Source organism: Onychomys torridus, chromosome 8 (assembly GCF_903995425.1).
Source record: "Onychomys torridus chromosome 8, mOncTor1.1, whole genome shotgun sequence".
Classification (NCBI taxonomy): Eukaryota; Metazoa; Chordata; class Mammalia; order Rodentia; family Cricetidae; genus Onychomys; species Onychomys torridus.
Genome location: NC_050450.1, coordinates 66,599,291 through 66,624,066, shown reverse-complemented (window position 1 = coordinate 66,624,066; position 24,776 = coordinate 66,599,291). Strand labels below are relative to the sequence as shown.

General features: G+C 47.1%; 1 protein-coding gene across 1 annotated transcript; it reads right to left on the bottom strand.

Annotated features, from left to right (window-relative positions):
* Positions 1-294: 294 nt before the first annotated feature.
* Spag5 (sperm associated antigen 5) lies at positions 295-20,133 on the bottom strand. Its single transcript, XM_036194649.1, has 24 exons — positions 19,984-20,133; positions 19,721-19,846; positions 16,883-17,970; positions 16,610-16,787; positions 9,499-9,573; positions 9,165-9,257; positions 8,959-9,093; positions 8,500-8,619; positions 8,155-8,247; positions 7,955-8,068; positions 7,623-7,716; positions 7,284-7,431; positions 7,110-7,212; positions 6,760-6,893; positions 6,428-6,569; positions 2,756-2,867; positions 2,434-2,520; positions 2,059-2,179; positions 1,860-1,971; positions 1,394-1,474; positions 1,126-1,281; positions 974-1,048; positions 786-866; positions 295-588 (listed from the first exon to the last, which is right to left on the bottom strand). Exons 1-24 carry the CDS (start codon positions 20,095-20,097, stop codon positions 517-519), a joined length of 3,654 nt encoding a protein of 1,217 aa, XP_036050542.1. The 5' UTR covers positions 20,098-20,133; the 3' UTR covers positions 295-516.
* Between the last annotated feature and the right edge of the window lie 4,643 nt (positions 20,134-24,776).

Genomic DNA, 24,776 nt, shown 5'->3' with positions numbered 1-24,776 from the left:
AGTTCCTGTTCTCTGCCCCACATTTACCAGTGCCTACCCCCTGGGGATTGGAGAAAGTAAATGAATGGAGTCTTTTCTGTTCCCCCCAGGCAGTGATCCAGGGAACAGGCAGTCCATTGCCCATTATTTGTGGAAGCAAGAGAATCAAGCAAAGAAAAATAGACAGCCCTGGCTTTAGCTGCAACAGGAGGTGGCGAGGGGTGTGAAAGGTGCCCAGGCTGGAGGGCTGAGCTGCCTTCCTGACTTCATCTGTCCATTCCTACCCCAAAAATAAGCTCCAATGGACTCAAGGACTACATTAAATATGCTTTATTTAAATACCATAAAACATAGTTGGTTCTAGTACTAGGGTAAGGACCCAGCAGGAGAAAGGAATGTAGTGGAATCCAGCTTTCAGTTCCTTTGCCGTACTGTCCACACTGGTCTTAAACTCCTGGGAGTAAGCGATCTTCCTGGCCCGGCCTCCGGAGTAGCCGGAACTACAGGCGCACACACCAGTCCACTAGTTTCATTTTGTTAGCTCAGAAACTCCAGCAGTCCTTGTAGCTCCTTGCAGCTCTTCACTACCTCTGGGACAGACAGCAGGGTCTGGGGAGAGGCAGAGAAAGCAACTCTGAAGCCACAGCTCCCGCCCCATGAGGCTGGAGGGGAGACCCCCCCCCCCCCCCCCCCCCCCCACCCCCCACCCCACCCCCGGAAGGAGTCAGGCCCAGCTCCCAGCCCAGGCTGAGAACCATGCTCCTCAGGACTCCTGCAGCCAGGTCCTGGGACCTCCTCACTTTTACCTCGTAGATCTGCTGAATAGTGTCATCGAGCTTCTTCAACTCCGTGTCAGAGCGCCGAAGGTTCTCCTCGAGAATGTTCCTCTAAAATGCAAACAGGCTTCATAAACCCTACTTAAAGACCACAGCTAAGAAGGACCCAGGCAGTACGGCGGGACGCTTGCTTGCGATGGGAGAAAACAGTTCCTTACATGGCTCTGGTACTTGACCACCAGTTTCGCTTTCTCATTTTTCAATTCCAGGCACATGACCCTCAGCTTGTCCACCTAGAAATATGTCCACATTAATAAGGGCACAGCCTGGGGTCCCCATTAGGTGCCCAGACCCTTTAACTCTGAGTCACCTCCTGTGAGAGAGACACTTTTTCCTGGATCCACTCAGTAGCCATCAGCTGACAGCTGGGGTCTAGCCGGCCTTCCAGGGCTTCCTGGAGCACTTTGGTCTCTGTCTCTGCATGCCGCAGTAAACGTGTGAGCTGGGTCACCTCCTCCCTGAGACTCTGGGAACAAGAGCAGAGGTAATCCAACAGCACTCTGGGGTCCTTCCTCTCCCTACTCCATCAGGTGGGAGAAGCAGAGGCCCCAGCACAACATCACGAGGACCAAACATACTATGAGCTCGCCATTCCTGTCTATCTGCCCGAGAAGCTTCTCATTCTGGTTCTGAATCACTTCCTGGAGTTCCTTTTCATTCTGTGAAGGAAAACAGGAGAGAAAACACTGAGGAAAGCTAACTTATTTTTCGGCTCTTTCCAGAAGGCAGGACAGAATGCCTGAGCTATGCTCAGCCCTGGGGACCAGCTTGTATCAGTTCACTTTTTCTTCAGGGCCAAGTCAAGCATGGCACATCTTGGTCTCAGAGCTCTGCTTCAGTTACAGGCTTCTCTCCTGGGTCTGCTTGAACGTGACAGGTCAGCCCAGAGCTAAGTCTCAGATATCAAATGTCTGACCCCAAAAGGGCAAAACTAGGCCAGTAGTTGGAAACCCCCCACTACCTAGATTCCTAGAGAGGGGCTCCCAGTGGGCCTGCGGGGCCCCAGTTCCTCATCGTCCCACTTTCAGGCCCCCCCTCCTTCACCTTGTAGCAGAAGCACAAGGCCTGGCGCAGCTTCTCTATGTCTGCGTCCTTGGCCTTCTGGGCCTCCCGATGCTCTTCTTCTTGGGACTGTAGTCTAGTCTGCAGTTCACAGCTGTGGGAGGGAAGAAGTCGGCGTCTGTCTGTCCTCTGCCCGTGGCATGGGGGCTATCTCCTCACCCCTATCGTGAACACCACTCACATTTGCCTCTGCAGGGCCTCAACGGCTTCTTCTTTAGAGTCCTGCAGCAGATAGCACAGGCTCTGAAGCTCCAGGAACACAGCACTCACTTCTGCCCAGCTCTTCTCCAGGTCTGGGGTCTCTGAAAGAGAAAGTTCTAGATAGAGGTACAGCCCTTCTGCCTAGGACGGGGTATGCAAGCACTGTTTCCACAACTTTATGGTCCCCACCCACAAGGTTCCAATATCCAGAACATTACAGATCCCAAAAGGCAGGCATAAAACAAGCCTGAGTAGAATTGAGGTTTGTAGAGCAAAGCACTTCTCTGCTTTTGTCTTTGCTCATCACCACGAGATCTTCGAGAAATGAGGCATGCTCCCTAGAGCCCATCCTGACCTGTAGGCCGAAGGGAAATGGTTGATGCTACTCGGGTGAAAGCACTCTCTCCACTTCCAAGCAATGGTACGGGAACTGGTTCCGGTTCTAAAGTGAAAATAAACCAGGTACGTTCAGGTACCTAGAAATTCAAGGCCATCCTGAGCTACATGAGACCCTGTCTCTAAACACCACAAAAACCAAGCAGAGAGAGGGTCTCTGTGGTGACCCACCCAGGGGGCTGCTGCAGGGGAAGACAGACACGTCTAGTGGTGTGCACCAGTGCCAGGCGACATGAGGAACAGTCACATCCCCTCCCTTCTTAAATCCCAAGGTCTTTAACCTTCATCTGCCCCTGCTGTCAGGGTGTTTTCAGACATGGTGCTGTCGGTGGGCAGAGGGTGTTCCTGGGCTGGAGCGCAGCCTGTGCTGGACAGAGCGACCTCTGGTTCAGCCTAAGGCCAAAGGAGAGAAAACACACCAGTCAGCTGTCCAGCAGTACTCGGGCGATTCCTGAGCTCCAAGATGCTCCTCCCCTTCCGGTCCCACCTCCAGCTCCCCACTAATGCCTTTCCCCCGAACATGCTCACTGTGCTTAAGTTTCTCCCACTGAAACCACAGTCATTTGAAATGAAAAAAAAAAAAAAAAACCTTAAGTCTTTTAGCTACTACTTCTTCTCTCTTATATTTAGTGGGGGAGGGGGAGAAGGAAGGCCTGCCTATAATTCTTACGTGAGATTCTCACTACCCATGACTCAGCAGTCAAAATTCTTCTCATTAGTTCACCACTGGCATCCCTCCTTTATTTCAACATTCTTTTTTAAAAATATTTGTGGCCGAGCAGTAGTGGCACACACCTGTAATACCAGCACTCAGGAGGCAGAGGCAGGTGGATCTCTGTGAGTTCAAGGCCAGCCTGGTCTACAGAGTTAGATCCAAGACAGGCTCCAAAGCTACAGAGAAACCATGTCTCGAAAAACAAATATATATATATATATTATGTGTGTGTGTGTGTGTTATTATTTATTTAGGTATTTGTGTATCTGTCTGCATAAGTGAGGACAGAGGGATGTCAGATCCCCTGAAGCTGAGTTACAGGCAGTTGTGAGCTACCAGATGTGGGTGCTGGGAATTGAACTCAGGTCCTCTGAAAGAACAATATGTGCTCTTTACCATCTCTCCAGCCTGACATCCTTTACTTTCAAAAACAACAGGTACTTCCTGGCCCTTACTTACTGGGCCTGTTTGATACTGATGATCAGGCACTTTGGAAACTTTTTCTTCTGGATCATGACCTTGGATTATGACCTCCCTTCATGGACAGACTTTAGAGATGCTTCTTTTCTCAACTCACAGGTCTTTCCTTAACTCTTGGACTTCGCAAGCCTCCTCGGGGTTCAGCCTGAGTGCTTGGCTTCCAGAACTCTACAAACACTTCCATTCCACCACCATTTCCACATGAATGACTCTCCAACCCCTTTCACTCAACTGGACTTTTTCCCAGTCTCCAGGCCCAAAGAAAACCACTTATGAACCTACCAGAATGTTCTACACTAAAAACTAGTGTGTATAAAGCTAAGTTCCCCATTTTCTCCGTTTCACTCTCCAAAAGCTGTTCCTAGTTCAGTATTTGCTGTTCCAGCTCATAACAGGCAGAAGACTGCAGCTTGCCAACTGTTCTGGCAATGTTTCAGGAGGACACAGGCCACGTGCATTCCCTTAGGTCCTGTCAGTGGCTACTCTTGAGCGGCAAGGCGAAGCCAGATGGCCCACAAAGCTGAAACACTTGTGATGTTTCATACGTGAGAAAAGTATGCTGGGCCCAGTCCTCGACACAGTGTCACTTTCTAATCACTTTATGATCATCAGTCACTCTTGTGCTTCTACATCAGTCACCAAGTCAGTTACTTATTCTAAATCCTGTATTTTTCCTCTTCCTTCTTTTGATGTGTGCATGTGTGGTGCGCATGCATGTGTATATGTATGTCTCTTCATGTGTGTGTGCGCACACCTAAAGTTGATGTCAGAAATCTTTTCGTTTTGGGTTTTGTTTGTTTCTCTTTATACACACACACACACACACACACACACACACACATACATATATAATTCTTTTTTTTTTTTAATTTCTTTGTTTTTATTTTATGTGTAATGGTGTTTCTGTCATGGGTGCCAGGTCCCCTGGAACTGGAGTTATAGACAGTTGTGAGCTGCCATGTGGGTGCTGGGGGAATTGAACCCAGGTCCACTGGAAGAACAGTCAGTGTTCTTAACCACTAAGCCATCTTTCTAGCCGCACCCCCTCCCCTTCTTTTTTTTTTTTTTTTTTTGTTGTTGTTGTTGTTGTTGTTGTTTTTGTTTTTCAAGACAGGGTTTCTCTGTAGCTTTGGAACTCACTCTGTAGACCAGGCTGGCCTTGAACTCACAGAGATCCGCCTGCCTCTGACTCCTGAGTGCTGAGGTTAAAGGCTTATGCCAGCACTGCCCAGCTAATCAATTGATGTTTATGTATGTGTGTATTTATTTATTGTTTTTTTGAGACAGGGTTTCTCCATGTAGCCCTGGATTAAAGTCATGTGCCACCACCACCTGGCTGTGTATAACTTTCTATATATAATTTTCATGTTGCCTCTAGCTGATGGGCTTTCTTGAATGCTTACCCTTCCCTATTAACTTCTAAACATTGACTGCCAAGGTCAGTTATTTGCTTTGAGAAGGTATCAGAGATAAAAATGACCCTCCTTTTAAGTTCCCACAATAGCCCACACAGATAATAGTCATAAGCCACAATGACAACTTTATATCTGTCTTCCCTGAAGTTCACTGCAGAACTTTTAGCATTTTATGTATTCAGCTCCTACCCAGTTAGAGAAGAGGATCTTGGTTGTATCTCTAACTATTGAATAAACTAATTAATTCTAAATGCTATATAATATCAACCACTTATTGTTTAGCTACAGTGGAGAAGCCAAAAAGGCAAGGCTAAATTTCTTTCTCTGTTTTTTCAATACAGGGTTTCTCTGTGTAGTCTTGGCTGTCCTAGAACTCACTCTGTAGACCAGGCTTGCCTTGAACTCAGAGATCCACCTGCCTCTGCCTCCCAGAGGACTGGGATTAAAGGCTTATGCTACCACTGCCTAGCTAAATTTTTCTTTAAATACCAAAAACCAAAGAAAATTAATACAAGTGCCTAAGGAGAGCAAGTGTGTCAGGAACACAGGAAGAAACCACAGAGGATTTTCACAGAAAAGAAGAAAGGATTTCCAACAGAAAACAAGAGAATGGATATGGATATGGAACTGTCTGGAGGGAAGGTGTGAATGGAAAGGAGATGTGTATGGTGAACAAGAAGCCTAACTGGAGCGAGAGGCTTCTAACTGGAAGGCAGAAGGTGTAAGTGACAGGCTAAAGAGGTCCTGAAGGTGACTTAAAATCACTGATGGTCACAGAATGAAGCAAGAGTGGGGTTTTGAAGAAGTCTGCTAGCCTGGCTACCAGACGGTGGTGGTACACGCTTTTATCCCAGCACTTGGGAGGCAGAGGCAGGTGGATCTCAATGAGTTCAAAGCCAACCTGGTCTACAGAGTGAGTTCTTGGACACCCAGGGCTGCACAGAGAAACCCTATCTCTAAAAAAACTAACAAACAAAACGAATGCTTTCTGCTCCCCTAGAGGACCCTAGTTCAGTTCCCAGCACCCACATGGGCATTTCACAGTAGCCGGTAACTCCAGTTCCAGGGGATCCAATGCCCTCTTCTGGCCTCCATAGGCACCTGCACACATGTAGCACACACTCACCTAGATCCACACACATAATCATAAATAAAATATAACAAAATCTTTTTTAAAAAGTCTATTCTATATAAGAGAGCCACAATTGGTGAACTGGAGAATAGGAATAAGGCTCAGGGGTAGAGTGCTGCCCTGACATGTGTGAGGCCCCAAGTTCAATACTGAGAGCTAAAAATGAAAAAGCAGAGATACAATGGGATGGGAAGGAAACCCATGGTCCTACCTTGTTCTCCTTTAGTTTTGCCTGGAAGAAGAGGGTGAGGCTCTGCAGCTGCTCAGTCAGCAGCCTCAGCTCTTGAGAATGCTGGTATGTCTTCTCCAGGGTCTCTCTCTCATGCTTTGCTACAGTGCTGGCCAGCTCCGCCCTGAAATTCAGAACCCCAGAGGTTAGCAAAGACCAGACACTGATTCTGCACACTTCTCCCAGATCCCTTTTTCTAGGAGAGAGAGAAACTCAACACTCCCGTGGTTCTCTTCAGGGAGACTTCAGCTTCTGGAAGGGTTGCTGGGAAAGAGGCGGCGTTGTGGGAACACAAAAAGGCAGCAGGTTCTCACTTGAGGTTCTCCACAGTGTCCTTTTGGTTCTCGCACTGGAGGCTGCGCTCCCGCAGCACTTCCAGGGTGGCTTTCAGCTGACATTCAATCTGGCCCAGCTCCAGGTGAGCAACCTGACTCTCTTGGTCTGCAAACTGGAAAGATGGGAGAAGGAAGGAAGGAGAGGGAGGGATGGAAGGAACGAGGGATGGAAGGGAGGAGGGGCGGAAGGGAGGGAAGGGGGAGGAGGGGACTTTAGAGCTTGGGACAGAGGCTTTTTCCAGTCCAGCCTCTAACTCCCCTCAACCCTGGCAAGTGAGAGTCCCAGTCCTGAGGTTTCCCCACCCCGTACTCCCAACTGTACTGCTTACCTCCAGGGTCTCCTTCAGATCCTGGACCTCCTTGGCCAGCACAGCCTTCTGATGCTGCAGCTCTGCCTGTGTGTGTCTCAGCTCCATCTCTTCCCTCTGCCATCTGCCAACAGACCATCTCTTAGACCCCATTCATGTTGGGTCTCTTGCCATAATAACCTTCCAGGAACTCACTGAGCAGCCTGATCCTTGTTGCTCTGGGTAAGTTGACACAGCAACTCCTCCTTCATGGCCAGGTCCTGGACACAATGGGCATGCTGACTCTGCAGTTCTTTTAGCTGGCTGTCTGTGCTAGTCAAAATCTGCAGCTGAGCCGCGAGATCTAGAACAAAAGTATCCTAATGACACCATGGTGGTCCCAAGTCAGGGCCCTACCACCACCACCACCACACACACACAATTTTGCCCCAAATTAAGTGCTCCATAACACCTCCTTACTCTTCTGCCACATGACAAGCAGGTCGATTGTTTATGCACCTGCACACATGCGCATGTTCACACTCGCACACGCACCTGTGGTAAGATGACTGTTTTCCAATTCCAATTGTTCTATTCGGCCTTTACAGTCCTCTAAATGGGCAGAGATTTGTTCAAGTTCCTTTGAAACCTAGAAAAGACAGTTTCCTTCCAACAGTTCCTCCTGAGTCAAGAACTCCAGGACTTGCTGCAGCTTTTCCTTATAGATAAGAGTGACTTCCAGCAAAAATGAAGCTGATCCCCAGGAACAAGTGGAGACAAGACAAATGACTGACGTGGATGTGCTGGGGTCAAAGGGAACAACTGAGCTCCTGACCCCTCATAGCCAAGCAGTGAAAGCAGGCCTAAGTAGCCCCCCTCCAAGTTACCTGCTTCTTTTCCTCGACTGCAGCATCACGTTCCTGAAGAGCCTGCCGGCTCTTGGTTGTGAGTTTCTCTGTGAGTTCTCGAGACCGACTCAGCAAAACTGCCCATGTCCCATACTACCAAAATAACTGGGTCAGTAGAGCACACTCAAGGACAGGAAACTGCCTCCAAGGGAGTGGCTGTGATGGCCCCCAAAACTCACATCTAGTTGGATTGATGTCCAGTCCTGCTGCAAGGTAGAAGTCAGACTCACTGTCTGCTGAGCCAGCTCCTCTTGCTCTGTGTGAAGTTCTATCTGGAAGGGAATCATTATGGAGACAGCTAAGTGGGAGTACGGGACCATCTTGTCAGTGTCGTGGAGCCCCAAGAACAAAAATGCCCTTAGATTACCAGTTGAGTTGGGAGTGGTGGCACATACCTTAAATCCCAGCACTCAGGAGGCAGAGATAGGCAGACCTCTGTGAGTTCAATGCCAACCCAGTCTACATAGCAAAATATCTCAACTATACAGTGAGAGTCTCTCTCAAAAAAGGGAAAAGACAATTACCAGTTGGGTCTGGGCCTTCTGTAGCAGACCTCTGAACTGCCGCATAGCTGTCAGATCCTGTTCCAGTTGGCTGATGCGCTGGCTGGCATGTGCACGGAAAGCCTCCAGTACTGCCTCTGCCTGTTTAGGGAAAAGGTTACAAGGACTTGGTGTGTACAAAGAAAACAGCACAGAAGGCCAGAACCATAGAGACCTCAGTAGCTCTTCTTTTTCTTTTGGTTTTTTGAGACAGGGTTTCTCTGTGTAACAGCCCTGGCTGACCTGGAACTCTGCAGACCAGGCTGGCTTCGAACTCAGAGAGATCTGCCTGTCTCTGCCTCCCAAGTGCTGGGATTAAAGATGTGAGCCACCATTGCCCAGCCCCCTAGTAGCTCTTAATTCCCCAGGCCAGGCAGTTCGATGATTCAAGTCATTCCTACAGAACCTTGAAGTGGAGTCCTGCATCCAGGAACACCTTACCGCATCTTTGCCTTTAAGGGCCATTTCCTCTTTGTGCTTTGCCTCCTCCCTTTCTGTTTGGAGGCTCTGGAGCTTTGCCCTCAATTTCTTCAGTACATGAGAACAGGAGGAAACCAGGGTTTCTGCATGCCGAGACTACAAAAGAAGAATGAGATGCTATGTCTTGTGCCTTCTTCTGGGCTTACGGTCACCTTGGCGATGCTCACCTCCTGACTCACTGTTATTCTGTCTTCTTCCATGTGTGCCAAGGACAGGTGGAGCAGGGACATCAGCTCTCGAGAGACCAGCACCCATGACTGCTGTAGAAGACAAGATGGCAAGGCTAGATCAAATGTAGTCATTAAGCAAGATGAAGGGACACTGCAGGCAAAAGCCACTGCCCCCACCCCAATTCAAAGATCTTAATGGTGAAACGTTCTTGACAAAGGTTTGGGTTGTCCCTTCACTGCCACATATGTATTGCCATCTACTAACCACCCAGGATCCTCCATTTTTATCTTCACAAGGGCCCCCAGTGGTATAGGCTCAACCAACACTCACCATGACATTCCTGGCTTGCAGCAGAGCCTGTCTGCTCTCTTTGCTGTCCTGAAGGTGTTCAGGTGTCTTAGTGACCTAGCCAAAGAAATGATTGCTCTTTTTAGATGGGTAACATACACCAGCAGCCTCTAATGCTCCCTCGTGCCAGTGACTTTCATATGAGATGCAAAAATTAGGCTCACAATCAGATGAAGCCAAGTGAGAAAGAAAAACCTAGAGGGGGCTGGAGATGATGGTAGCGTGCTTGCCTTGCAAACACAGGGTCTGAGTTTGACTACTCGGAGCCCATGTAAAAAGCTGGGTGTGGGGCAAGAGAGATGGCTCAGTGGTTGAGAGCACTTGTTGCTCTTCCAGAAGGCACAGGTTCAGTCCCTAGGATGTGGTTTGGCACCCAGCACTGAAATCAGGTGGCTCACAACTGCCTGTAACTCTAGATCCAGATGATCAGATGCTCTCTTCTGGCCTCTGCAGATACTTGTAGACATATGGTGTACTGTACATACACTCAAGCACACACATACACATAGATGATAAATATTTTTTTATTTTTTAAGCCAGATGCAAGCCAGACAGTGGCACACATGCCTTTAGACCCAGCACTTGGGAGGCAGAGGCACCGTGGATCTCTGTGAGTTCGATGCCAGTCTGGTCTACAGAGCGAGATCCAGGACAGTCAGGCCTACGTAGAGAAACTCAAAAAACAAAAAAAAAAAAAGATCCATAATGAAACCAGTGTATATTAGCTAAAATATAAAATAAAGCGGGAGACAGAAAGATGGCTGGCAATTAAGAAGACAGGTTCAGTTTCTAACACCCACTTAGTGGCTTACAGCCATCCCTCTCTCCAGTTCCAGGGTATCTAGCACCCTCTTCTGGCCCCCATGGGTACCTGATGCACATGTGGCATATATACACACATGCAGGCAAAACATACACACAAAATAAAGATTTTTTTTTTCCTTTAATTAAAAATAGCAGCTAGGGGGTTGGGGATTTAGCTCAGTGAGGCCCTGGGTTCGATCCTTAGCTCCGGCAAAATAAATAAATAAATGATAGCAGCTGGAGGAACGCCTCAGCAGTTTCGAGTACTGGCTGCTCTTCTAGAGGATCCAAATTTTGTTTCCAGCACCCACATTGCAACTCCTAACTCTCTGTAACTGTAGTTCCAGAGGATCCAAGGCCCTCTTCTGGCCTCCTCAGGCACTAGCACACAAGTGGTACACAGATTTATATACAAAAGCAAAACACACACATTTAAAAAAAAAAAAAAATCATGGGCTGGAGAGATGGCTCAGTAGTTAAGAGTGCTGTTTGCTCTTCCAAAGGTCCTTAGTTCAATTCCCAGCAACCACATGGTGGCTCACAACCATCTGTAATGAGATCTGGTGCCCTCTTCTGGTCTGTGGGGATATGTGCAGACAGAACACTGTATACATAATAAATCTTTAAAAAAAAAAAATCATTACACCATTATAAGCTCATGCACGCCACCATGCCAACTTTTTAACCTGTCTTCTGGGGATCGAACTCAGGTCTTCAAGCATGCTCACCATGCACTTATCAACTGATCTCTAACTTCTTCTACCACCCCAAACTGCCCTTTCTCTCTGCAGGACTAGAAAATGAACTCAGGACCTCATCCATGCTAGGCAACTGCTCTATGGCAGAGCTATAGCCCAGCCCTATCTAAATTATTTCTCTTTTCTTAAATGTTATTTACATGTATATGTGTGTGCCGGGTGTATGTGCACTTGAGTGCAGGTACCCACAGAGGCCAGAGAATGCTGGGCACAGAACTCCGGTCCTCTGGAAGAGCAGTAAATACCCTCAACCCCCGAGCCATCCCCAACCTGTTTTCTTACTTTACTTGTCTACTTTCTTATGGGCAGGTAAAAATCTTAGCAAGAAGCTAGACCTGGTAGCAAACAGACTGTAATCCTACCCTAGGGAGGCTGAGGGATGGTCCTGAGTTCGCCGCCACTTGGTTACAAAGCAATAGTGTATTCAGTGGGCGTTGTCATTGGCACCCAAAGACAGACATTAAAGGGTCTTGCAGAAGCAGCAGTGATGAGACACCCAGCGCTGGCATTCTGGCTGTCAGCAGGCTGTCACGTCACCTTCGGGTCTCTGGGAGTTTACAGCCCCCTTCCCCAGGAAAGCAATCTATCCATGGCATTGTGCAGAAAGGCAGAGAGGAACCCCCACGTCCTGGACTGGGCCACACACACAGCTCAGAGCTGGGCAGTCAGGCAGGTGATGCGATTAATGTGAAGAGCAGCCAAGCAACAAGAACATGCATGGTGATGGCAAATGGCTGAAGGGATGTCACTTCCTTTCTCTGATTCTGCTTCAGTGGCTTCCCAAAGGCCCTGGCAGCTTCACAGGAAAAGGATAGAAGGCAGATCTGGGGACGTGAAATGAGGCCAAGGACAAGAAAACAGATACAAAAAATTTCAAGAAAGCAATTGGCCAGCTAGAGAAACAAGGAGCCCATGGTTTCCAGATTTAGGGAGAAAGGTCAAGTTGCTTTGACAGGACTTGCAATTGAAGAAAGGGTTTGGGGACACCATCTCTTCCAAACCTCAGTCACTATAGCTACCACAGCCACATACTGGGACTTTCCATTCTTTTCCCAACACTCTTCTCTTTCTTCCTAAGTCCGTGGTGTCACAGCTAGAGTCCTCTAAAACAGTGCTCCTTATCACTACTTTACAGAACGACAAAAACCAAAATAAAACAAAGACAGGGTCTCACATAGCTCAGACTGGCCCCTGGCTCACAAGGAGCAGAGGCAGAACTTGAACTCCTGATCCTCCTGATCTTCCCCAGTGCTGGGACGACAGGTGCACACAATCAGGTCCTGCCAGAACAGAGGTCTCTAAAAAATTACTTTCCCCTCACTCAAGTTTGATTCCCAGCTCCCACCTCGGACAGCAACCACCTGTAACCCGTTCCAGGGGATCTGACACCGCTAGCCTCCAAGTGCACCTGCACGTGAAAAATAAACCTTACGGGGAAGAAAAATACATCTTAAGTCATTTCCCCTCATACCTCCTGTGTAGGTTTTGGTGGTTGTTTCTCGACCCCTTCATTTACGTGTGAGTGACTGCACATATGCAGGTCAGGGACAACATGCAGTAGTCGGTTCTGTCTACCATGTGGATCCTAGGGATCAAACTCAGGGCATCAGGCTTTGTTGTAAAGCACCTTTACCCACCTAGCTATCTCAACAGCCCTTTGCTGGCTTTTTATTTTAAGATTTATTTTTATTGTTTTTATTTGTGTGTCCATGTGTGGGTAGATGCCTCATGAGGCCAGGGGTATCGGATCTCCCTGGATCTCCCTGGAAGCAGGCTGCCAGGCAGCTGTGAAGTGTGAGTGCTGGGAGCTGAACTGAGGTCTTTTGCAAGAGCAGTACTTAATCTTAACCTCTAAGCCATCTCTCCAGACCCCTTCTCTCCTCTCGACGTGTGTGTGTGTGTGTGTGTGTGTGTGTGTGTGTGTGTGTGTGTGTTTTCAAGACTCAGTTTCTCTGTGTAACAGCCTTGACTGTTCTGAACTCTCTCTGTAGACCAGGCTGGCCTTGAACTCAGAAATCTGCTGTCTCTGCCTCCTGAGTGCTGGGATTAAAGATTAAAGGTGCTGGGTGGTGGTGGCGCACGCCTTTAATCCCAGCACTCGGGAGGCAGAGCCAGGTGGATCTCTGTGAGTTCAAGGCCAGCCTGGGCTACCAAGTGAGTTCCAGGAAAGGTGCAAAGCTACACAAAGAAACCTTGTCTCGAAAAACAAACAAAAAAAGATTAAAGGTATATGCCACCATGCCCACCCATCTCTCAGTTTTTGAGAGTGTTTCACCCTGAAACACTGTGAGTTCAAGCCTAGCCGGGCTTGGAATTCATTAAACAGATCAGGCTGGTCTCAAAGTTGTGTCAAACCTGGCTCTACCTACTGAGTGCTCGGACTGTTCATTACCATGCCAGGCTAATATTATTATAGCTGTCTTTTAAAGTTCTTCTTTCCTTTTTTTTTTTTTTTTTTTTGATGAGACAAGGTCTCTGTGTAGTCCTACATATTCTCATACCCTCACTATGTAGACAGGTTGGCCTCAAATTCACAGAAATCCACCTGCCTCTGCCTTCCAAGTGCTAGGATTAAAGGTGTGTGCCACCATGCCTGGCTTTTTATTTATTTATTTTTAAATGAGTGTATAAAGCAATGGGTTTCATTATGGCATTTAAAAAAAGCTTTTTTTTTCTAAGAGTTAATTTATGTGTATGAGCATTTTGTCTGCATGTATGAATGTGACAAGTGTGCCTGGTGCCCACAGAGGCTAAAAAACAGGAACTGGAGTTGAGGACAGTTTGAGCCACCATGTGGGTGCTGGAATCCAAGTAAAGGTCCTCTGCCAGCTAGCAAGTGCAGTCAGACACCAAGCCACCTCTGCAGCCCAGCGCTCTGTCAGGCACTCTCTGTTCTCTCCAATTGTCCTCTTCCCTCCATCCCCTCCCCCTCCCCCCCCCCAAACATCCCCTCCTTTCATGTCATATGTAAATCATTACATTCGGTTTTTTCTCTCCCTTTTTCCTTTTCCCTTTTCATGGTCCCCTCTCTAGTTTTATCACACACACACACACACACACACACACACACACACACACACACACACACGGATTAAAATCTAGGGTCTGCAGAGGAGAGAAAACATGCATTCTTTGTCTGTCTGAGTCTGGATTAGTTCCCTTGAGATAATCATCCCCAGTCTCATGCATTCTCTTGCAATAGTATTCTAATTTTGAATAAAACCCTAAACACAGCCAGGAAAAATTTATCGGAGTCTCCTGAAAGCAAACAGATGAAGCTTCTCTCCGGTATGAGATGACTATGAGTCCCACAACACAACGTGAGTCAGCAAGATTCATGACTTTTCCCGTTCTAACAACACCAGACTCCTTCTGCTAAATAATGGGAGTGACTAAGGCATGTCACCCAAGACTAAGAACTCCTCTGGGGACACATTCCAAAAACCTTAGTGAACTTTCATCAGAAATGTTTAATAAGGGCTGGCAAGTTGACCATGTGACCCTGACAACTTGATCCCTGTCCCCAGAACACAAACAATGAATGAAATGAACAAACTCTCTCCAAAAGATGGCCTCTGGCCTCCAGGTGCTGTGTCCTGTCTCCTCTCTCCCTCTCCCTCTCTCCCTCCCTCTCCCCCTCTCTCTCTCTCTCTCTCTCTCTCTCTCTCTCAGAGGAAGGCAGATCTCTGTGAGTTCTAGGCCAGCCAGGGCTACATGGTAGATTCTGTCTAAACAACCAAATCTAAAAGAAAAAAGAGGCAAAGTTTATTGATCCAGCTGGGCACAGTGGTTCATACCTATAATCCTAATTAGTACTCTGAGAAGCTGAGGCTGGAGGATGGAGGATCACTGAAAATTCAAAGCTGGCCCGGATTACAAAGTGAGTTCCGGCTAACTTGGGCTGAGTGACCTGTCTTGGAAAAAAAAAAGTTGCGGGATTGGGGAATTAGCTCAGTGGTAGAGCACTTGCCTAGCAAACGCAAGGCCCTGGGTTCGATCCTCAGCTCAAAAAACAAAAAAAAAAAGTTGCATGACCCACTGATATGACATATTGTTTAATCACTGCAGTCACAGTATACATGCAAAGATTTTCTTTGCCCTTGACTGGCTTATAAAGTTTGGAATGGGGGCGTGGAGAGATGGCTCAGAGGTTAAGAGCATTGGCTGCTCTTCCAAAGGTCCTGAGTTCAATTCCCAGCAACCACATGGTGGCTCACAACCATCTGTAATGAGATCTGGTGCCCTCTTCTGGCCTGCAGTCATACATGTGGGCAGAACGCTGTATACATAATAATAAATAAATCTTTAAAAAAAAATTTGGAATGGGAAGTATAAGTATGTATGTTCTTCCTTAGTCAAGAGGACCAGGGAACTGATAATGGAGAAACAGGAAAGAAAACAATTAGTAATAATATATCTGGAAGACAATGACTTAGAGAATGATTCTTGGCCTAAAGATACTGCTCTGGACCTGCCCAGGACACAGAGGCCCTAGGTTCAATTCTGAGCACGACAGAAATAAGTAATTGCTTACTTATTCCGCCTTGGCAAGTCTGGATGTACCCCTGTACAGTAAGTACCCAACGCTTTAAGGTATAACCACATCTTTTTTTTTTTTTTCCCTCAAGAACAGGGTTTCTCTATGTAGCCCTCGCTGACCTGGAACTCACTCTGTAGAGCATGCTGGCTTCAAACTTGGAGATCTGACCAGTGTTGGAATTAAAGGCATATGCCACCATCATCTGACAGTTTTCAGGGTTTTTTTTAGATGTATTTATTTATTATGTATACAGTGTTCTGCCTGAATGTCAGAGGAGTGCACTAGTTCTCATTTCAGATGGTTTTGTGAGCCACCACATGGTTGCTGGGAATTGAACTTAGGACCTCTTAAACTCTGAGCCATCTCTACAGCCCTATTATTTTTTTTTTTTTTTAAAGTCTTTTTCAAGACAGGTTTTCTCTGTGTAGCCTTGGCTGTCCTAGAACTCTGAAGACCAGGCTGGCCTCAAACTCACAGAGATTCACCTACCTCTGCCTCCCAAATACTGGGATTAAAGACATGCACCACCACTGGCCAGTCTTCAGCTTTAAAAAAAAAAAAAAAAAAAAAAAAAGAGCCAGGTGGTGGTGGCGCACACCTTTAATCCCAGCACTCGGGAGGCAGAGGCAGGCGGATCTTTGTGAGTTCGAGGCCAGCCTGGGCTACCAAGTGAGTTCCAGGAAAGGCACAAAACTACACAGAGAAACCCTGTCTTGAAAAACCAAAAAAAAAGAAGACAGGCTAGCCCCAAACTCTATAGCCCAGGCTGGCCTTGAATTTTAGGTCATTTTGCCTCAGCCTTCCAAGACCTGATATTACATGCACGTAGCACTGTACTACTTGGCTCAAGTTCTCAGTTTTTACACATAAATCCTAAGACTGAGCCTGTGGTTATGGCATCCTCTTTTTCCTCTGGCAGCTTCTTTCTCGGGTTAATTTCTGAGGCAGAGGGTCCCTGAGATCCTGCGAGCTCTGTGCAGACGCTTCTTACCCAACAAGCAGAGCAGTCAGTCTGGGTGCTACTGTCTTGCGCTTCCCGGGGAGGGACAGGGAGCTGCCTCTTCCAGGCTTGTAGCTGGCGGGAAAGAGCTTCCAGCACAGCAAGGGAGTTCAACAGGTTCTCTTCCAAGTCGTGTCGGGACAAGGCATTCAGATCCAGGGGCCCGCAGCTACCACAGGAAAGAAGAAAAGACGACAGGAAGAGAGATGCTAGCGGCGGGCTAGAGTATCGCTCTAGAGGCACAGGCTTGGGATGGACACTTACCCCAAGGGGAGGCGCTCTGTCTCTGAAGGACTGTGCTTGGTGCCTACTTCTGGTGGCGCTGGAGGAGTAAAAGACGTTCCCACAGAACAGGTGGAGAGGGGTGTGCTGCCCACGGCAGCATCCTGAAGCACGGAGGGGAAGGACAGCCTCTGGCGGAGATTCTGGAGCATGACTGAAGTAGTCACACCTTTTTCTAGCCAGGCCAATGGGGACATCCAAGCCTCTGATTCCAAGCCAGGAATCCCACTAGCATCTTCTACAGTTGGGCCTGGAGCCTCCTGGGGTCCCAGTTCTACGAGACTTGATGTCAGATATACGGATCGGGCGTCTTCCGTGTTTGCAGCAAGTGCCGGATGTCCCAATTCACCCCCCTTGGGGGATGTGGGAAAGCTCTTTTCCTTTCCCTGTATAACGCTGCACTCTACAGTTTCCTCGCCTGCATCTACATGATCGACAGGGAAGTCGTCGGTCAGGGCAGCTGGAGGAGAAAGCCAGGCCACAGAGAGATTCCAGGCATTTCCAGAAGGTACTAAGCCCTCAGGTCCAGCTTCAGTGTTACCACCACTCAGGCTTTCTTCAGAGCAGTGGAACTGTTCGGGACAGGGTTTGGATGGGTCTTCCAAGCCATGAGATGGAGGGTCCTGAAATGTAGGTTGCTCGGGCCTCACAGCAACAACTTCTGAAAAGCTGTCTTCCACACAAGGTAACACCTCCTTCTCCCCCAGATCTTCCAGCCCCAAAGACTCATTTAGAGAACTGCTCTTTTGCTCTGCTATGGGCTCTAAGGGAGCCTCGGGCATCAGGTCTTGCTGTGGCCCTGGTGGAAAGGGTAGAAGAACCATGGTTTTAAGTATACTTTCATCCATTGGCTCTTCCACAACGTCATCCGTTGTTTCTGCTTTCTCAGATGCATAGAGAGGAGAGTAGCCTTCAGGAGCTGGATCAGATTCATACTGACAAGCTTCCATGTACTCTGAAGGGTGGCTGAACTGTTCTGAAAGGAAGTTGTTCTCAGTCTTGATAAAATCCACAGGAGATGAGTTCTCAGTATTGATAAAATCCACTGGAGATGAGGTGTTGCTCCTTTCCTGCCAAAAGAAACAAAAATAATTGACTAAGGCAGTCAGTTCAGTCAGTTACACATGTAACTGTGTGTATATCATAATATCCAAACTCAGAAAAAGCAAAGAGGGGACTGGACAGATGGCTCAGAGGTTAAGAGCACTGGCTGCTTTTCCAGAGGTCCTGAGTTCAATTCCCAGCAACCAAAGGTGGCTCACAACCATCTGTAATGAGATCTGGTGCCCTCTTCTGGCCTGCAGGGATACATGCAGGCAGAACACTATATATAATAAATAAACAAACAAAATCTAAAAAGCAGCAGCAGCAGCAGCAGCAGAAGCAGCAGCAGCAGCAGCAGAGAGTCCTCACTATCTCTTCTGAGGTAAGAAGCTAGCCAATCCTGGCTGGTTACTACACAGACCCACCAGTAGGGAAAGAAAACTAGGAAGCCACTTTGTACCCTAATGCATCCCACACATAACTGGGGATCCAGCCGTTGTTCATGTCAACGGGAGACTTTAGCTCAACCACAACCTTTCCGTGTCTTTTTCTAATTCTAACCTACATCTAAGAGATACAGCAGGAGGGACTGCATGGGGATGCAGTCTGTTCAAGGGCGGTCAGAATCTAGAGTCACTACAGACAGAAGAGATAATGTCATAGGGTTGGAGGCATTTAGTTCAGAGTGTTTGCTTAGCAAGCATAAGGACCTAGGTTCAATACCAAGCACCATGAAATAAAAGAACAAAATCATGGTCCAAAGGGAAAAAAAGAGCAAACTTCCATATTTCAAAAGAATGGGAAGCTTCATGGTTCTCATTAACAGCAAGACAAAAGGACAGCAATTCCTCAGGACAATTTCCCCAGGCAAGTAAGTTCTCCAAAATGTCTTTAAAGAACCCTAGGAGTCAATCTCCTTCCTTGACAAGTTTTTACTTCTCTGAAGTCCTTTGACAAGTAATAAATAAATAAATATATATATATATACATATATATAAAACTCTTTTTTAAAACTAAATTTAAAAATAGAAAAGAAGCTAGGTGGTGGCGGCACACATCTTTAATCCCAGGACTTGGGAGGCATGTGGATCTCTGAGTTCCAGGCCAAGCTGGTCTACTGAGTTTCATTCTAGGACAGCCAGGACTACACAGAGAAACCCTGTCTCAAAAAACCAAAATAATAATAATTGCTGGGTGGTGGCGGCGCACATCTTTAATCCTAACACTTGGGAGGCAGAGGCAGGTGGATCTCAGCGAGTTTGAGGCTAGCCTGGTCTACAAAGTGAGTTCCAGAACAGCCAGGGCTGTAACACAGAGAAACTCTGTCTTGGAAAACCAAAATAAATAAATAAATAAGAATAAGAATAATAGAAAAGGCTTTTGACTAAAGTACAGCTCAGTAAAGGCAATTCTGCAAGGTAATACTTTAAAGTATTGGATCCAGGAAAATTCTGACAATTCATAGGATACTGTCTGGCTCTTATGTATGAGACCTCTCCATAAATGAGCCAGTGTAAGTATTTCTCAGGAATCTGGTAAAGGTCAAACGGGAAAAGAGGTAATAAAAACAGCTAAATGGAGGTGCAGATTCTCAGTGGATTCGTTTTAACCACCCCAGGGCACCTCTCTGTTGGCCTGGATAGCTGTAAATGGATGTCAAGGAGGTAGAAGGTTTCATTATCGTTATTAATTACGTTCCAGCCCTGGCCCTCTGTTCCTCTGAGCACCCGGCCTGGGCAAACAGCCCAGTTGAGAAGCTGCCTAGGCGAATCTCACCTTCAGATCCAGCTTGCGCAGGTATGGGGTCAACGTGGAGTACACGGGCGGTCCTTTCCCTGAATCGGTGAGGGCCCCGGGCTGCAGTTTAAGCTCTCGGAGAGGAGTTCTCATAGCTGGTTTTTCCTGAGAGAGAAAGCGAGTGTGAGGGAACCTGGCTCAGCCAGGCGCGCCCCTCCTCCCTCCGGGAAGTGTCTTCCCACAACAGCCAGGCCGCGGGGACAACAAAGCCTCCCGCTGCCCCGCTGGGACCGGGACCTCACCGGCCTCGGCACCGCCGACGCCTCGCCCGGGGAGTGCCCTGTCCGCGGGAGTTCTCTCCTCTCCGGTTGGGGCGACGGCGACAAGCCGAGATTCAGTGTTTTAACCCTCCACATCCTCAAGAGTTTGATCACTTCTCTGATCAAGTCGACTTGGCCACATTCACCCGCCGACTCTATTTGAACCCGATACGCGCTTTCGGATTGGCTGCGGGGCCGCAGTACGTCGTGGTGGGCGGGACCTGCGTTCGCCACGCCCCCACCGTCCTCTGCGCGCTCCGCCCAACGCCTGTACTTGGGCTTTGGGCACCGCGGCTGTGCATCCTCGGGGATCAGGGACACGGTGGGCAGGTGGAAAGTCAAGGAATCCTGTTTCAATGGCTCCTTTCCCTCAGTTACCGAGTGAGCCGCACTTGACTCAGGGTTGGGCTGTCGTGGTGTAGGTGCCAGATTCATAACGGCCTGAGAGAATCCCTAAGTGCCTTCAGGTAAATGCCTCTTAAGAATTTCTGGGCCTTTCTTGTGTCTAACCTTAGAGCCTGCAACAAGATTACTGGAATAACAGCTGACATGTACTGTACTGTACGTTTATGATGACCCTGACACTGTTTCAAGCGCTTGCTATATTATTAACTCACTCATTTTATACATAAAGAATTGAAGCAAAGAGAATATAATCTGCACAGTATCCCATGAAGACAGGCTTCTATTGAATTTCTTCTGTAGGGGAAATCTGTCCACTGTGTGTGTATGTGTGTCTGTCCTTAAAACAGGGTGCAGCCTTGACTGGTGTGGAGCTCATTTTGTAGATCAGGTTGGCCTTGATCTCAGAGATGTGCCTGCTTCTGCTTCCTGAGCTGGAATTAAAAGTAGGTGCCATCACATCCGGCTGGAATTTCTTTTTCTTTCTTTCTTTCTTTCTTTCTTTCTTTCTTTCTCTCTCTCTTTCTTTTCTTTCTTTCTTCCTTCCTTTCTTCCTTTCTCTTTCTCTCTCTCTCTCTCTCTTTCTCTCTCTCTCTCTCTCTTTCTCTTTACTAGCTGAAGGTTTTGGTTATTTGAGACAGGGCCTCAATACATAGCATAAGCTGGCCTCAAAGGAGTGATCCTCCTGCTTCTGCCTCCAAAGCAAATTTTTTGTTTATCTTGTGTCAGGGTCTTGTATGTGGCTTAGGCTGACCCTGAACTCCCTGTCATCCTGTCTCAACCTTCCAATTGGTGGAGGCCACAAAGCCTGGAAGGTGAGTATTCAGGTTAATCATTGACAGTACCATGTTGAAGCAGTTTTGCTAGCCTCCTAACTAGCCCCCAGTCCTGTCTCAGCCTCTTGAGTCTGGAAATCTTATTGATGAATGGAGAGAAGGAAGCAAACCAAAGAGGAACTTTAGATTTGGTTTGATTTCTCTGTGCAACAGCCTTGGCTTTCCTGAAACCTGACTAGCCTTGAACTCACAGAGATCCGCCTGCCTCTGCCTCCCAAGTGCTGGGATCAAAGGCGTGTACCACCACCACCCAGCTCCAAAGAGGAGCTTTAATGTTAGAAACTGCAGATGTCTCAGGAAATGCTCTCCTCAGGAACTGTATTTCTCAGTACATTTATACTGGCTATGTGCTTTGACTTCTTCAAATGGGAATATGATACAGATGTAAAATGCACACAGCATATCAGATCTCATATGGAAAAAATTTAATATTAATTACACATTGAAATAGTTTTAGGGGGTTGGAGATTTAGCTCAGTGGTAGAGTGCTTGCCTAGCAAGCGCAAGGCCCTGGGTTCAATCCTCAGCTCCACAAAAAAAAAAAAAAAAAGAAATAGTTTTAGGTATTCTAGAGTAAATAAAATATATTAAAATTTCATGTTTTAAAGACTTTTGAACAGGGTGACATTTTTTTTAAAGATTTATTTATTATGTATACAGAAGAGGGCGCCAGATCTCATTACAGATGGTTGTGAGCCACCATGTGGGTGCTGGGAATTGAACTCAGGACCTCTGGAAGAGTAGTCAGTGCTCTTAACCTCTGAGCCATCTCTCCAGCCCCAGGGTGACATTTTAAAATTATTTAAGTAGAATGTAGTTGGAAGGTTTCTCCAGTCCCACCTGGCCTGCAGCCACTCAGACCCAAGTAAACACACAGAGGCTTGTATTATTTACAAATTATATGGCCTATGTGTCAGGCTTCTCGCTAACTAGCTCTTATAACTTAGCCCATTTCTATTAATCTATAAGTTGCCACATGGCTGTGCCTTACCAATACTTTCACATCTCGCTTCTCCTGAAGTGGTGCTGGCGTCTCCCTATCCTCTACTTCCTTCTCTCCATATATCTATCTGCTTAGATTTCCTACTGCCTCTAAGCTGCCTTGCCATAGGCCAATCCAGCTTTATTTATCAACCAATCAGAACAACACATATTCACAGCATACAGAAAGACATCCCACAGTGGTAGAAGAATGGAGGATGGCTCACTCAGTAAAGAGCTTGTCATGAAAGCGTAAGGACCCAAGTCTGGATCTCTAGAACCACATAAAAAGCTATGTGGTGGCTCACACCTTGAATCCCAGCACTCGGGAGGCAGGTCGTTTTCTATGAGTTCAAGGCTAGCCTGGTCTACAGAGTGAGTTCCAAGACAGCCAGGGCTACACAGAGAAACCCTGTCTCAAAGAAAAAAAAAAAAAAAAAAAGCCAGAAACAGCAGTTTATGTCTATAATCCTAACATGAGGGGTGGGGCAGAGGAGGATTCCCTGGAGTTTCCTGGCCAACCAGCCTAACCAACCAGTGAGTTCTGGGTTTGGTGCCCGAAAATGCCTCCAAAAATAAGGCAGAGCATAATTGGAGAAAATACCTGACGTTGAGCTCTGGCTCCACAAGCCTGCATACATGTGAACAAGTGCTTAGGCACACAGACAAACGTACATATATACAAATTATTTAAGTACTTTGCATTGTATTTCTTTTATTTTTTGAGACAGAGTCTCTCTGTGCTTGGGGCTGTCTTGGAACTCAATATACAGATCAGACTGGACTCGAACTCTGCCTCCTGAGTTTTGGGATTAAAGGCGTACATGTCACCAAGCATAGCCTTCTTTCTGTTGTCTTAAGCTAGGCTCCGGTGATGTAAATTGGACTCCTCTTCCGCTCCTCCCCTGCCCCTTAGTCAGTGCATTATACTCCTATTGAATTCTGTGACTCTAGAAACAGAACAGTACCAGTCTGAAGGCATTAGAGTAACTGAATAAAAATAGGGGAGAAATATAGGTGGGTGGTGCTGAGTATGGAACTCAGTGCCTAGGACATGCTGTCTTACTCAGGTTTTCTATTGTGTGGAGGGACACCATGACCATGGCAACTCTTATAAAGGAAAACATTTGACTGGGGTTGGCTTATAGCTCAGAGATTAGTTCATTGTTATCATGACGGAAAGCATGGTGGCATGCAGGCAGACATGGTGCTGGAGAGGCAGCAGAGAGTTCTATGTCTGGATCAGCAGGCAGCAAGAAGGAAAAGAGACACTGGGCCTGGCTTGTGCATCTGAAACCTCCAAGCCCACCCCCAGTGACACACTTCCTCCACCAAGACCACACCTCCTAACAGTGCCCCTCTCTCAGAGCCTAGGGGGGCCATTTTCATACAGGGTGTCTCTGGGTAGCCCTGGCTGTCCTGGAACTTACTCTGTAGACCAGGCTGTCCTTGAACTCAGAGCTCCACCTGCTTCTGGCCCAGCACTCCCACTCTGTACGTCTTAGTCCCACATACATGCCTGGTTTCATTGGAGGTTAGAAGAGGGTGCTGGAGCTGGAGTTAGAAGAGGTTATAAGCTGCCTGATGTGGGTGCTGGGAACCAAACTCACATCCTTTGGAAGAGTAGCAAGCACTGAGCCATAGAGATAACATTTTTTATTTGGTCAAGATATTTTCTCTTATACCATTTGTATTCCCATTATTATTTTTATTTTTTTATTTTTTTGGTTTGAGACAGGCCCTTATGTAAACAAATTGGCCTTAAACTCACTATGAGCCCAGGCTGGCCTTGACCTCCAAGTGTTCCTCCTGCCTCCCACCCCTGAATGCTGGAATTACAGGTATGTGCCACAACATCTGGCCTTTTTGGCTTTCTCCTCCTCCTGCTCCTCCTCTTTTTTTTTTTTTTTTTTGGTTTTGAAAGTGGGTCTGTATTTTTCTGACTGTCCTGGATCTGATATGTAGAACAGGCTGGCCTCCTACTCACAGAGATCCACCTGCCTCTGTTCCTGTTCCCTGAGCACTGTGACTAAAGGCATGCACCACCATGCCTTACTAGAGAGTTTTGTACTGGAATGCACTAGGCTCCATAGAATGGCTTCAACATTCCCAGTTCTCCTTCTGCCTTTATTTCCCAGGTGCTGGAATCACAGATGTGAGACATCACACCTAGTTCTCATTGCCGTAAGAGATAATTCAGACAATACATGTTTATCTCTAAGCTATCTAATGTGGCTTACAAAAGGGACCCAGTGACATGTTCACCATTTCCTCAGGACTAATCATTATGCTACTGTGGTCAGATGAATTGAGAGTAACACAATATCATGTAATCTACTACCCTTGTCCTTATTTTGTTTTTACATCTGTGTGTGTGGTAGGGTTTCACAGTCAGTTCAAGTTGAAGCTGATCTCAAACTATGTAGCCAAGGATGACCTTGAATTTCTGACACCCCGCCCCCACTACCTCTACCACCCAAATGTTGGGATTACAGGATTTTTACAGCGCACTTGGATCAAACCTAGGGTTTCATGAATGCTAGACAAGGACTTTAC

Bases quoted from the DNA above. Each gene is read 5' to 3' on its own strand.
- Spag5 (XM_036194649.1), bottom strand. From the start codon at position 20,097: ATGTGGAGGGTTAAAACACTGAATCTCGGCTTGTCGCCGTCGCCCCAA. The intron at 8,620-8,958 runs GTAAGGTGTTCC...TTCCCTAAACAG, and splicing joins CCCTTAAAGGCAAAGATGCG to GCAGAGGCAGTACTGGAGGC. The intron at 1,282-1,393 runs GTATGTTTGGTC...TCTTGTTCCCAG, and splicing joins ACAGGAATGGCGAGCTCATA to AGTCTCAGGGAGGAGGTGAC.